Genomic DNA, 11527 nt, shown 5'->3' with positions numbered 1-11527 from the left:
AAACACAATCCAAAAGAGGAGAGAAGTCAGAGGGGATTAGAAAGTCCAGTCTTTCAGCCTGTCTCCCATTTTGCTAATTTTTACAGTAAGTTATTTGAGAAGCAGTAGATGTTCCAATAGAAAGCAGGCAGCAGCACACACAGGCATCGTCTCCTCCTTCCAGCGAGGTCTCTGCAACCTCAGTCTCTTGCTGAGAAGGAAGGAGAAGTTTTCCTTCCCACACTTGTTACTGCCTTCCAGTGTGGGACAGGGGAGAAGAATCCGCCAGAGTTTGGGGTCTGGCACATCGTGGGGTCTCTCCCTTTGCTGGGCTAAAAGGAACTCAAGTATTCCAGTGCAACCTCGTATACAAATTTATACTGCTCCTGGAAGAGAGGACACAAAGGGAAAGCATTAGGATATGGGAAAATTCCTCAGAGCCTCGTTCTACAAGCAAAAATACCTCCTCCCTCTTTCATATACCCTTTGGCAGGAGCAGGCAAACACTGCTTGTGTTTCTGAGTGATCCTGAGCAAGCGTGGCTGGGAGATGGTGTCATCAGTGGAGGAGAAAAGCACACAGAGAGAGAGCCCCAGTCTGCACTATTCATTATTTGCCTCCAGCCCTCACTGCATGTGTTGTTTTTGAGGCACGAACTCAGTGTGATGGATGGAGATGACTGAATTCAGGGCACTTTAATCTCCTGGGCTGCAGGGAGCCAGGCCTGGGGGCTGGACTGTTCTCCCTTCCTGATTTCAAGAGGGTCACAGGACCCAGCACTGGGCTGGACAGGAGAACAAATCCCTGCATGGACAAGAGGATAAATCCCACTCTTCCCACAGCCGTGGTGACAGCTCTGTGGGGTTTGACCTGTGGCAGCTGGGCATGGGACACAGGGTCCATCTCTGCCAGGGCATCCCCTCTTCTCAAGAAGAGAAGCAGGGAGATTTCACTGAACATTAAAACAGGGCCAGTTTTAATTCTGGTATCTTCATGTTCCCATTCATTTTGATTCATCACGAACTAAGCCATTTTGACATTTTCTTACCTATCCAGAAGTCCCTTGCACACACTGGGAGGGGAATGAGCAGGAAAAAAGCCTTACCAGTGACTCCACCATGTTGGATTTGTTATTCCGTAGGGTTTTCACTATGTGGAACACATCAATGATGTTCTGCTGTTGGATCATTTCACACACACTGCAGATGGCACAGAAGGTGCCGCTGCGTCCTCCACCATTCCTGGGAGCAGCAGAGAAGAGGTGAAGGTGGAGCTGGTGAGGCTGAGGGAAGGACAGCACACACAGCTCACACCCCATGGACACGGGGGAAGGGCTGATGTAAGGGCTGGTCATGGATGTTCAGGGGTTTGTTTGCCTAAAGGGGCTCCAAGAGAGCTGGAGGGGGGCTTTGGACAAGGACACGGAGTAACAGGATAAGGGGAATGGATTCACACTGCCAGAGGGCAGGGATGGATGGGATACTGGGAAGGAAATCCTTCCTGTGAGGGTGCTGAGGCCCTGGCACAGGGTGCCCAGAGCAGCTGTGGCTGCCCCTGGATCCCTGGCAGTGCCCAAGGCCAGGTTGGACACTGGGGCCTGGAGCAGCCTGGGACAGTGGGAGGTGTCCATTAGAACTGGGTGTTTCCAAACCATTCTGTGAGTCTATGAAAGTAGAGACCTATAGAACAGGGGCAGGGATGGAAGGGCTAAGGGATTCCTGGAGTGGGGGACAGGGAAGCTCAGGGACTGCAGTGCTGCAAATCCCTGCTCTGGGCTCACAGCAGCTCTGTGCTCAGAGCTGGGTACATGGCAGGGCTGCTTCAGCTCGGTCTGGGCTCCAGTCACGAGACCTACAACATACCAGGGCTGTTGGAGTTATTTCTCACCACAGCCACTAAAATCCCTCGGGCAGGGTATTATAACACAGTACAATATTCAACTTGAAGTGAATTATAAATGTACTTTGACTCCATTTTCCCCAACTGCAGCCTGGCAAACCACCAGGTTTCCAGATCCAGTTGTCGTCACCCAGCGCCACGTGAGGCTGCAGACATTTCCCAGCCCTACTTACAGGCAGTGGACCACAGTGCGCCCGTCTCTGCCATCGTACTGCTCCTGCCACTTCTCCAGCCTCCTGACCACCTTGAGCAGGGAGCGTTTGGAGGGAGGGGTGTCCCTGTAGGCGGGCCAGCCGATGTACTGCAGGTGCTGCACGATGCGATACCCGTCCTGCGGCTGCAACACAGAGCCTGCTCAGGGGCTGAACGGGCTGGCACAGGGATGGGGCAGGGCTGGCAGCACTGCTCACACAGCATCCTCCCCCCTGCACCTGCTCCAGCACTGCTGGTATTGCCCTCCACGCTGGGCACCAGGCACAGCGCAGGAACAAGGGCTTTTCTCGAACCTGGATAACAATTATTACAGAGCCAAGCGGACACCAAGAGCACGGGACCCTTGTTTGGTTTCCAGAATAAAGTTTCATCAGACTGCACAAACAGATCAGATGCCTTTTCCTGGGTGACTGTGCTGTCTGTAAGAAGTAGAGGCGGCCATCAATAACTCTCTGGGGATTTTGGAGGGAAGGGTCCTCACGAATTCACTGGCAGCTGCCGTGGTGTTGGACGTGGATGAGTGCAGGGAGCTGGGAGCACACAGCACCTGCCCTGCCAGCCCTGCGTCCATGGGCCAGCTCCATCTGGGAGTCACGGAGCCTTGGTCTGACCAGTTTTATGACCCCCAGGCTCTCCCTGGGACACAGGAAGGTGTATAATATCCAGCCAGTTTATCAATTTCTGTGGCTGGACCACAGGGTTCCCTCTGCAGTGCCACATCTGAACTGCTGCACAGGCTCTGACCATGAAGACACTGATGTGTTAAACTGCATGGAAATAAAATTTGCAGAGCCTGCTTCCATTTCTGACTAGAAAAAATGAAAGAGGAGCAACAAAGGAAACATAATCAATCTGGGAAACAACTAACGAAAGAAAAATCCTCTGCTGAAACCCTTTCCTGCAGCCCTGAAGTCGGATTGCCAGGACTCAGTGTGCAGATAAACTTCGTTTCTATCATTTCAGCTGTCCTGGGGCTCAGGGACACAGACAAAGAGTTGCTTACAGAAATGGCAGTTGCTTATTTATAGGGAAAGCAGTGGCAATTGGGAATCCCAGTCTAGCCAGTAAACATTGCATCTGTCTTCAGAGATGCTGCCTGGGAGCTGACAGATGGAAAGCTGCTGACACCATCCCAGTTTATTTCCTGCAATACTGATGGCTTTATATTGGCTACTAGGTGATGAATTGTTCTCAAATATACACAGAAAAATGCTCACCATTTAAATACAGATTTTCAGCTCATATCACCCACTTGCTGCCTTCAGACAAGAGTCCTTTAGCAAGGCAGGCTGATTAAATGTTAATTAAAGGAAGTAGCTGCAGTGGAATTTCATTCCTAGGTGAGAGATTCTGCATCTCTAAACCACAAGTCTTGGCTCTGCCTCTTCCTCAAGCCAAAATGTGTTTTTGAGAATAACTAGGGAAGGTGGTATTTCTCCTCTCTTACCCTGGCCATGTTGCAAATCCGGAATATCCGGTTGATGATATCTTCATCAATGTCTGCTGAAACAAACTCCACTTGGATTGGGCCATAACAACAGGACGTCTTCTCTGGCCAGTACTGCATACAGAGCTGGAAAACAACCCAAAACAAAAACACAAAACCAAACAGAAATCTTAATTATTAACATATCCAAACATTCCTTTTGGCTCTATAACCAGCTCAAAATCCATCACCAATCTTGTATATTGTGACTTTGGTCAGAGAAGATCTCATTCTAGCTCAGTAAAACATTTTGTATCCTGAATATGAAGAAGAAAAAGAAATATATTTTAGGGCCTGGACTTTTCTTCATCTTTATTTTTGTATGAACACAATTTGGAACTGATTGAATTCTGGGTCTAGAGGTGCAGAGAAGGTGGCTGACAAATGAAGATTCTGTAAGGGTAGAGACTTAACAGGAACATTAAAAGATTCATGTCTGTAGATAAATTTAATAGGAACTGTAGAGATTTGGTAAAGATGAGGAAACAGTACAGGCACCAAGAAAATTAATCTTAATTCAAACAAACTGAAATGTCTTATTTTTTCTGTAAGATAAACTTTTTTAGTTTTTCTGGCTCTACCAGCGAGCAGGGGAAGAAGAGTGAGTTTGTTCTGTGAGCAACAAGAGCAACTCTGGTTTCCAAGTGAAGCACAACTGCACCTCTGAAGTTTGTGAAGCAGGCTGGGAGTCTTTTTCTTGTGCTGATATTACTGAGTTGAAAGGACAAAAAGCACCCTATGCACACAAATTACAATCTAAGGATTTTAAATCCAGATGGAAATAGATCATGGCATAAAAATATTTTGCTTGAGATCTCATTAGCAGTTTCTGCTAAGATTGTATTTCTTTGTGGTTTTTTTTTTCCTTCCTATTTTCAAGTGTAATTCTGTACAAGTTTTGAAACCCCCAGATGCTCATTTGAACTCAATCTTGAGCTTTTCAAGTTCAATCACTGCCAGCAACAACATTGAGTGTGTGCATGGGACTGCATTAATTCTGCACTCCTGTTCTTCCTTTGATCATACAGGATTGAAATTGGGTGGGATATTCACACAATCTTATGCATCTTTGCCCTTGTTAGTTTTTCAAGATTAAGCAAGCCAGCCAAGACCACACAAGCAAGTCCTTTGAAGGGTTTCTTCATTCAGACTTTCAAGCTTCCTAGTGATCTCCTCTCAAAGCATCTGTCTCACAGGCAGGTAGATGTGAGCCAAGCAGGAGCTTTAGCAAACAACCTCAAGGTGCAGTGGAAAGCAGGAACAGATTAAACCTTTCCTTAGCGTGGAAAATTTGCTTCTCCCAGAGCAGGTCTGTGAATGGCCACCTCTCCAAACACACAGGTGTATAATCACTGGAAACTGCCTGCTGTGTGCTCTGACCTCCCCAGGGGGGTATTTGCCTTTTCCCTGTGCTCAGGCACAGTTTGGGATCAGGTACTGCTGAACAAACAGGCAATGACAACACTGCCATGCAAGGACAGTGCAGGCACAGTGCCAAGTGCCCCTCCAGAAAACACAGCTCCAAAGGGATCTGATGATCTGCTGGAGGGCAGCAGGGACCTGCAGAGAGATCTGGATCCATGGGCTTGAGGCCACTCAGTCACACAATGGGTGTGTGTGGTCTGAAGGGCAAAAGAGCTGGGGAAGGGTCTGGAGCCCCCAGGAAGAGCTGTGAGAGCTGGGGAGGGGCTCAGCCTGGAGCAAAGGATGCTCAAGGGGGAAACCCTCTCACTCTCCACAGCTCCCTGAGGGTGCAGCCAGGTGGGGGTCAGGCTCTGTTCCCAAGGAGCAAGAGACAGGATGAAAGGAAACAGCTTCAAACTGTGCCAGGGTTAGTTTAGATTGGATATTGGGAATATTTCTTCACTGAAAGAGTGGTCAGGCAATGTCACAGCTGTCCAGAGAAGTACTGGAGTCACCATCCCTGGAAGGATTTAAGAGACATGTTGATGTGGCACTTGGGGACATGGCATAGGGGTGGCCTTGGTAGTGCTCAGATAACAGTTGGACTTAATGATCTTAGAGTTCTTTTCCATCCCAAATGCTTCTATGAAATCAAACTGTCTGACAGTGTCCTGGTAGCTCATAAAATACAAACTTTAAAATCCTTCTTAACTTCCAGTGCCACCTGGGTGTTTTGGCATTGGCTGCACTCTCGAGGGAGGTGACACCATGCTACAGAAACTGTCAAAGTGACTTCATGCACTGCTAAATCTCCTTTTCTGTGCCCACAGACCACATCATAACAACAAAACTTTGCTAGGAAAAAAACTAAGCTTTGTGCAGAAAGATAGTCACAAGAATAAAGCTGGATGGGGCTGAAAGGTTTGTGTTTTTCGAGAACCAAGTGTGAGAAAGTATCATTTCCAGAAAAAAATGGGTTTTGCTTTGAAGTGTCAGGGGGAAAAAAGATGAAATTTTTCTCTGGATTCAATGCCAAGATGCAGAATCAAGGAGGGTGGATGGGAGAGGAAAACAGGGGATACAGAGGACCTCTGGTTCCTCACAGACTGGTGGGACTGCAGGGCACCAGGAGAGCCCACTACTGAACAGAGCTGTCACTGGGGCTGGAATGGAATCCCCCCGAGTTCCCCCTGATGGGACATCCCCTTAGGGGCTGGGGTGATGGCTTCTCCATCACAATCCAAAAAAGAGACCAATTATTCACTGCCTTCAAGTGTGGTAAGACAGGGGAGAGACAAATGAAAAACAAATCTATGAAGAACCAACTATTGAGGGTTCCTCTCCTCTCGTTGAACAAAGGGTATAATGGGTGAATTAACCGTGCCAAATGTACTCTCCACACAAATTACATGATTACACCTTTTTGAAAGCTGTTATCCTCTGCCACTCATCAGCAAGGTGGCTGGAGACACCAGGGCAGGAGGAATGGCAAAAGCTCCTCCCTGGCAAGCTCAAAGGCTGAAAATAATGCTGTGTCCAGTAGCCAAAACCCAACTTAGACATGGAATTAAGAAGAAGAAAAAAAGAGAGCTAAAAGGACTATATTATCCTCAAACTGTGCAAAGCACGTTTCTCAGTATTACAGAATCATGCTGGAAATCTCAGGGGAAAGTTCCTTCAAATTATTTCCACTTTCTTGGTTTTATTCTTCTGGAAATGCCACATGAGAAAGGCAAACGTGAAGCACCCTGGGGCTGTGGTAGGGAGCATTTTCCTGAGCCAAACACAGGAAAAAATATGAAAGGGGAGAAAGTGGGTTTGGGAGGGAAATTTTAGCCTGCAAACGTGAAGTAATTCTGTAATATATAAAGTGTGTATAGAAAATTTTTGATACTTTAAAATATATCTAATTTACATAATTTTATATCAAAATATTCATACAATAAATGGGGAGACTTTGTAGCAACTTTCCAGTACATAAAAGGGGCTTACAGGAAGGCTGGAGGGGGACTTTTCAGAAGGGTATGGAGTGACAAGAAAAGGAGAATAGCATTAAGATGAAGAAGGGCACATTAGATGGCATATGAGGAAGAAATTCCTCCCTGGGAGGGTGGGCAGGCCCTGGCACATGGTGCCCAGAGAAGCTGTGGCTGCCCCTGGATTCCTGGAAGTGTCCAAGGCCAGGCTGGACATTGGGGCTTGGAGCAGCCTGGGACAGTGGGAGGTGTCCCTGCCCATGGCAGGAGGCTGTAGTAAAATGGTCTTTAAGGTCCCTTCCCATCCAAGGCCTTCTATGATCCCTGTTCATTACAATAAGAATTAGCTTACAAAGAGCCAGGCATATAGACTTACTCTCCCTTAAAACCCCCAATCATCACTTATTATTTTCCAGCTCCCCCTCCTTTATTTCTGGAGCTGGGAGGGCACCAGAAAATGGCAGCAGGGACTCTCTGCAAAGCCCCTAGACTTGAGACGGGAATGCCATGGCAGCAATGAAGAGCCACTGACCTGTGCTGCATCCATCTCATTGAGCATCACCACGGAGGAGCAGTTGTAATCAAACACCAGCCTCCAAAAGTCTGCGATGGTGTTGGGCAAGGGGTGCTGGGTGACAATGAAGGCAGCAGGTTGCTTGTGGCTCTAACAAAAGAATAAGATTAGTTAAAAAAAAAAAATATTCAATCAACTTTTATTCAAAGGAATATTATACCCGTGAGGCTGTGGGGAGGCAATCTGAGGCATTTAACCAGATTATACAAATCACATCTCCTGCTCTTGTTATCGCTCCACAATGAATGAACGCCTCGTAATGGGATTCTTTTGCTCCCAATAAAGACATTTCATTAAAGAAGTGTCACAAGAGCAGAGATTACCCAAATCAATTATTTATATTTTGAGACTCAGCAAATAATGCTAATTCTACTATTACTACTACTATGACTATCAGTAATATTAATAATTGGAAGGAAAACAGCTGGAAGCAAATGCTCTCCTTTGTGCTGCAGTGGCCTCGAGGAAACTCCAGAAGGGATTAGCCCTGTCTGCTGTGGCTGCCTGGGGGTGCAGTGTGACAGAGGTGGCACTTCTGGATCCCTGCCATCCTTTATGAGCTTGTGGGGCAGCATTCAGAGCCTGTGACCCTGGCATTTAATTTCTGTTCTTCTTTCACCTCAAAAAGGTCCCCTGACCTCAGTCTCCCTAAGCATGGTTGGAGCTGTGCTCTCAAGCTCTGTGGGGCCGAGTTAATGTTTGTGAGGCTCTCAGGGAATAAAGGCAACAAGCTGAAAACTTCATCACTTCCCAACCACGGCAGGCAAGGTTTAAATGAGCCTGGAAACTGCACAGTCCTTCGTGCTGGACATCTGTGAAGCAGACTTGAATCAAAAGGCACACTAATTCTGAGGTAAAGAAAACGAAACAAAAAAAAAAAAAATCACAAAAAAACCCCTCCAGCAGAATAAAATTTTGGATTTAAAGTGATGAAATAAATTATTATTAAGCTGGATTATTAAACTGCCCATTGTGAGGGTTTGTGAGGCGTGGTGTGGGTGGAAGTGCTGGGCAGGCCATGTTGGGAAAAAGGAGCTTCTGAGAGTGCACCTGTGAGGAGGGTGATGGGATGTGGTGTAGAGAGAAAGAAAAAGAAGTAATTACAGGGGAAATTTTAGTCTGGAACAGAGTTTTGTCTTTTTCCTCACTCTGCATTCCACAGCTAGGAACACCAGAATGGGTCAAAAGTTGTGAAGTACATCAGACCAGTGGTGGCAACAGAGTGGCAGATAAAATACTGAGGTTTATCTCTTAACTAAACACCAGAATGTCCCTGCTATGGTTTTTTCATGGTGTGCCAGGAACAAACCTGGCTAAGTTTTGGCTGAAGGTCACATGTGCTGGTGGGGTTTGCCATCAGGAGAAAAAGAAACTCTCCCCAGCTCTTTGCTGCAAGGGAGGAACAAGGTTCACTGTCCTATCTCCAAGGGAAGGTGACACACAGGTGGGAATTACTCATGCAAGAGAACAGGTGTGGGATTATGGGGCAATGACGATGTCAGGGACACATAAATTAATGGTTTTCTCCAAACCCCATGGATTAAACACAAATGTATTATCACTTCTTCATGGTTTGACTCATGATGGGACTTTAGTCTCATCTTTTAAATATTATGTTCCATTGTTTTGAGGGAAGCTGAGGGACAGTTTTGCTCCTTTCAAGGCAATATGGGATGGAGGGTGTCCTCTAAGAGTCCCTGCTTAGTTCAAGACTTCACACACAGATCTGTCCTCAGCAAGAACAGGTATGAAAATGTAGGATTCTGGCTGTTCCCCTGTGATTAGTTTTTGTCTCCAAAATTTCCTGAATCCTATATGGAAAGATAAAGGAAAGTCAAAGAACATCAATCACAGGTGAAAAATTGCTCTGTACTTAAAAAAAAAAAATTAATCTACTGGAATTTTGTGGGGAAGGATACAAATATTTGCAAAGTGATTTCAGGTAATGAGGGCTGAAATGTACAAACATTCCCAATCCCTAAGAAACCAAAACTGGATTGTACTTCTGCAGTTGTGCAAAAGCCCTAAATACACTTAAAAACCAAGTTTCCTTAGGCATGTTTGCAATGAAAACATCATAATTTTGCTGAAAAAAAACCTAAAATAAATTCTGTGGCCATTTGACTGAATATCTTAAATGCAACAGTATTGCTGTTTCTCAAAGATTGAGGAACAGACAAAATTCAAAAACAGAGACCCTGATGCTGCCAGGGAAAAAATGATGGCATTTCACCCTGGATCATATTTACATATACTCCAACTGCAATAATTAGTGGCTTTAAAGACATCTGTGTCCAAAGGCAGCACAGCAAAAAGCCATCATCATAATTCATCCTCCACAAATGACCCATGCTGTGAGATTCCAGGCTATAAACAAAACGAGGGAAAATGCCTTTGGACAGAGTCACATCAGCTCAGCTCACATCCTTTAGCCTGAAAATATTTTGCACATCTGATCCCTGCACTCCCACATTCTTAACTGCATAAGATCAAATCAATCACTCACTCCACACTGCAAATTATCCTTTTAAAAGAGCTGACCTGGCAAACATTTCTTTTCCCAATGCATACAAAATCCAATGTATGGGCAGAGCTGTCTCCCCACTTTTTTGTGCATCTACCTTTCTGTGATCCAGCCTCAGACTGCACACTGAGGGATGCCTTTGCCAAAAAATTTCTAGCAATGTGGTGCAGAGCTAGGGGGTGTGAGCACAGAATAGCAGAATGGAACAGAATAGGCTGAGTTGGAAGGGACCCTCAAGGATCATGGAGTCCAACTCCTGGTCCTGCACAGCACCATCCCTGAGAGTGCCCAAAAGAATTGTATGAAAGCTTCTTGAACTCTGTCAGGCTTGCACTGTGACCACTTCCTTGGGATAATCATAGTCTAGAGGACATATTTTGGTGATGAAGAGAAAATTCATGTGCTTCACCCAGTTTGGAGACACCAGACTCAGAAACTAGCTAAGTAAGTTTTTTCCTTTAGCTCCATTCTCCCAGAAAAAGCATCATGAGAGTGGATGAATAATGCTGGCCACATGTTTCTGCACAGAATCATGAATGGGACAGGACTGCTGTGGAACAAGTCTTGAACTATTTTCCAGCATCAGTCTCATTACATGATTGGGACAATGGGAAGATGTCAGCAGCTCACTACTCAGCAGCAGCTGCAGAACTCAGGGCTACAACTCACTTCTGAAGTTTTTTGACAAATAACAAAAAGCAAACGCATATTTACAGTAGTTCTATCCAACCACTCTAAGTACACGTGCCTTTGGTTAAAACAATGCTTACTTATTTTGAATACAATACCCGCTTTTAAGCCTTAAAATGCAATGCATAGAGCACCATTATTAAGCTTAGACCTTCCTAATATCTTGCTAGATATACTTTTCTGAAGCTTAGGGAATTATTCTAGCCAAGCATTAATACCCAGACCACTGTTCTATTTGTCCTTGCTTTCTACATCTCATAGAACATTTCTGCTGACAAATCTTACGGCCACCACTTAGCTCTAATTTCGGTTCTGTTGTTTCTGAGGCCTGCTTTGTTGCAGCTTTCTCAAAACCCTCTAATTTTAAAGATTCCCACAGACGAACTCCTGGCAGGGTGTGCCGGAGCAGCGCTTACATCCATGAGGGCAGCATTGATGTAGTTGCTGGACTCTCCATCCACGGAGATGAGGAAGGGCAGGCAGCGGTCCAGGGGCAGCACGTCCATGCAGCGGTTCTTGTCGTGGTTTCGGGGCAGCAGCCCGATGCTGCAGTCCTCCGGCCGCACCCGCGGTGTCACGATGTTCAGGGTCTGGCAGGGCAGGGAGCAGGGGAACAGGGACACAGAGCAGGGAACAGGGACACAGAGCAGGGAACGGGGACACAGAGCAGGGAACAGGGACACAGACAGAGCAGGGGAACGGGGACACAGAGCAGGGAACAGGGACACAGAGCAGGGAACGGGGACACAGAGCAGGGGAACAGGGACACAGAGCAGGGAACA

General features: G+C 46.2%; 1 protein-coding gene across 1 annotated transcript in view; it reads right to left on the bottom strand.

Annotated features, from left to right (window-relative positions):
- Window positions 1–311: 311 nt before the first annotated feature.
- The window catches only part of PTPRT (protein tyrosine phosphatase receptor type T), a 428744-nt gene continuing 417528 nt past the window's right edge, over window positions 312–11527 (bottom strand). Inside the window, exons 30-35 of the mRNA XM_062505329.1 lie at window positions 11162–11335; window positions 7490–7621; window positions 3539–3664; window positions 2052–2215; window positions 1085–1220; window positions 312–365 (exon numbers count right to left, since the gene is read on the bottom strand). Coding sequence (XP_062361313.1) covers window positions 312–365; window positions 1085–1220; window positions 2052–2215; window positions 3539–3664; window positions 7490–7621; window positions 11162–11335 — 786 coding nt within the window. The remainder of the gene's footprint in view (window positions 366–1084; window positions 1221–2051; window positions 2216–3538; window positions 3665–7489; window positions 7622–11161; window positions 11336–11527) is intronic.

This window comes from Cinclus cinclus, chromosome 18 (assembly GCF_963662255.1).
Source record: "Cinclus cinclus chromosome 18, bCinCin1.1, whole genome shotgun sequence".
NCBI classification, from domain to species: Eukaryota; Metazoa; Chordata; class Aves; order Passeriformes; family Cinclidae; genus Cinclus; species Cinclus cinclus.
The sequence above is the reverse complement of the archived record's forward strand: the minus strand, read 5'-3'. Positions and strand labels throughout refer to the sequence as shown.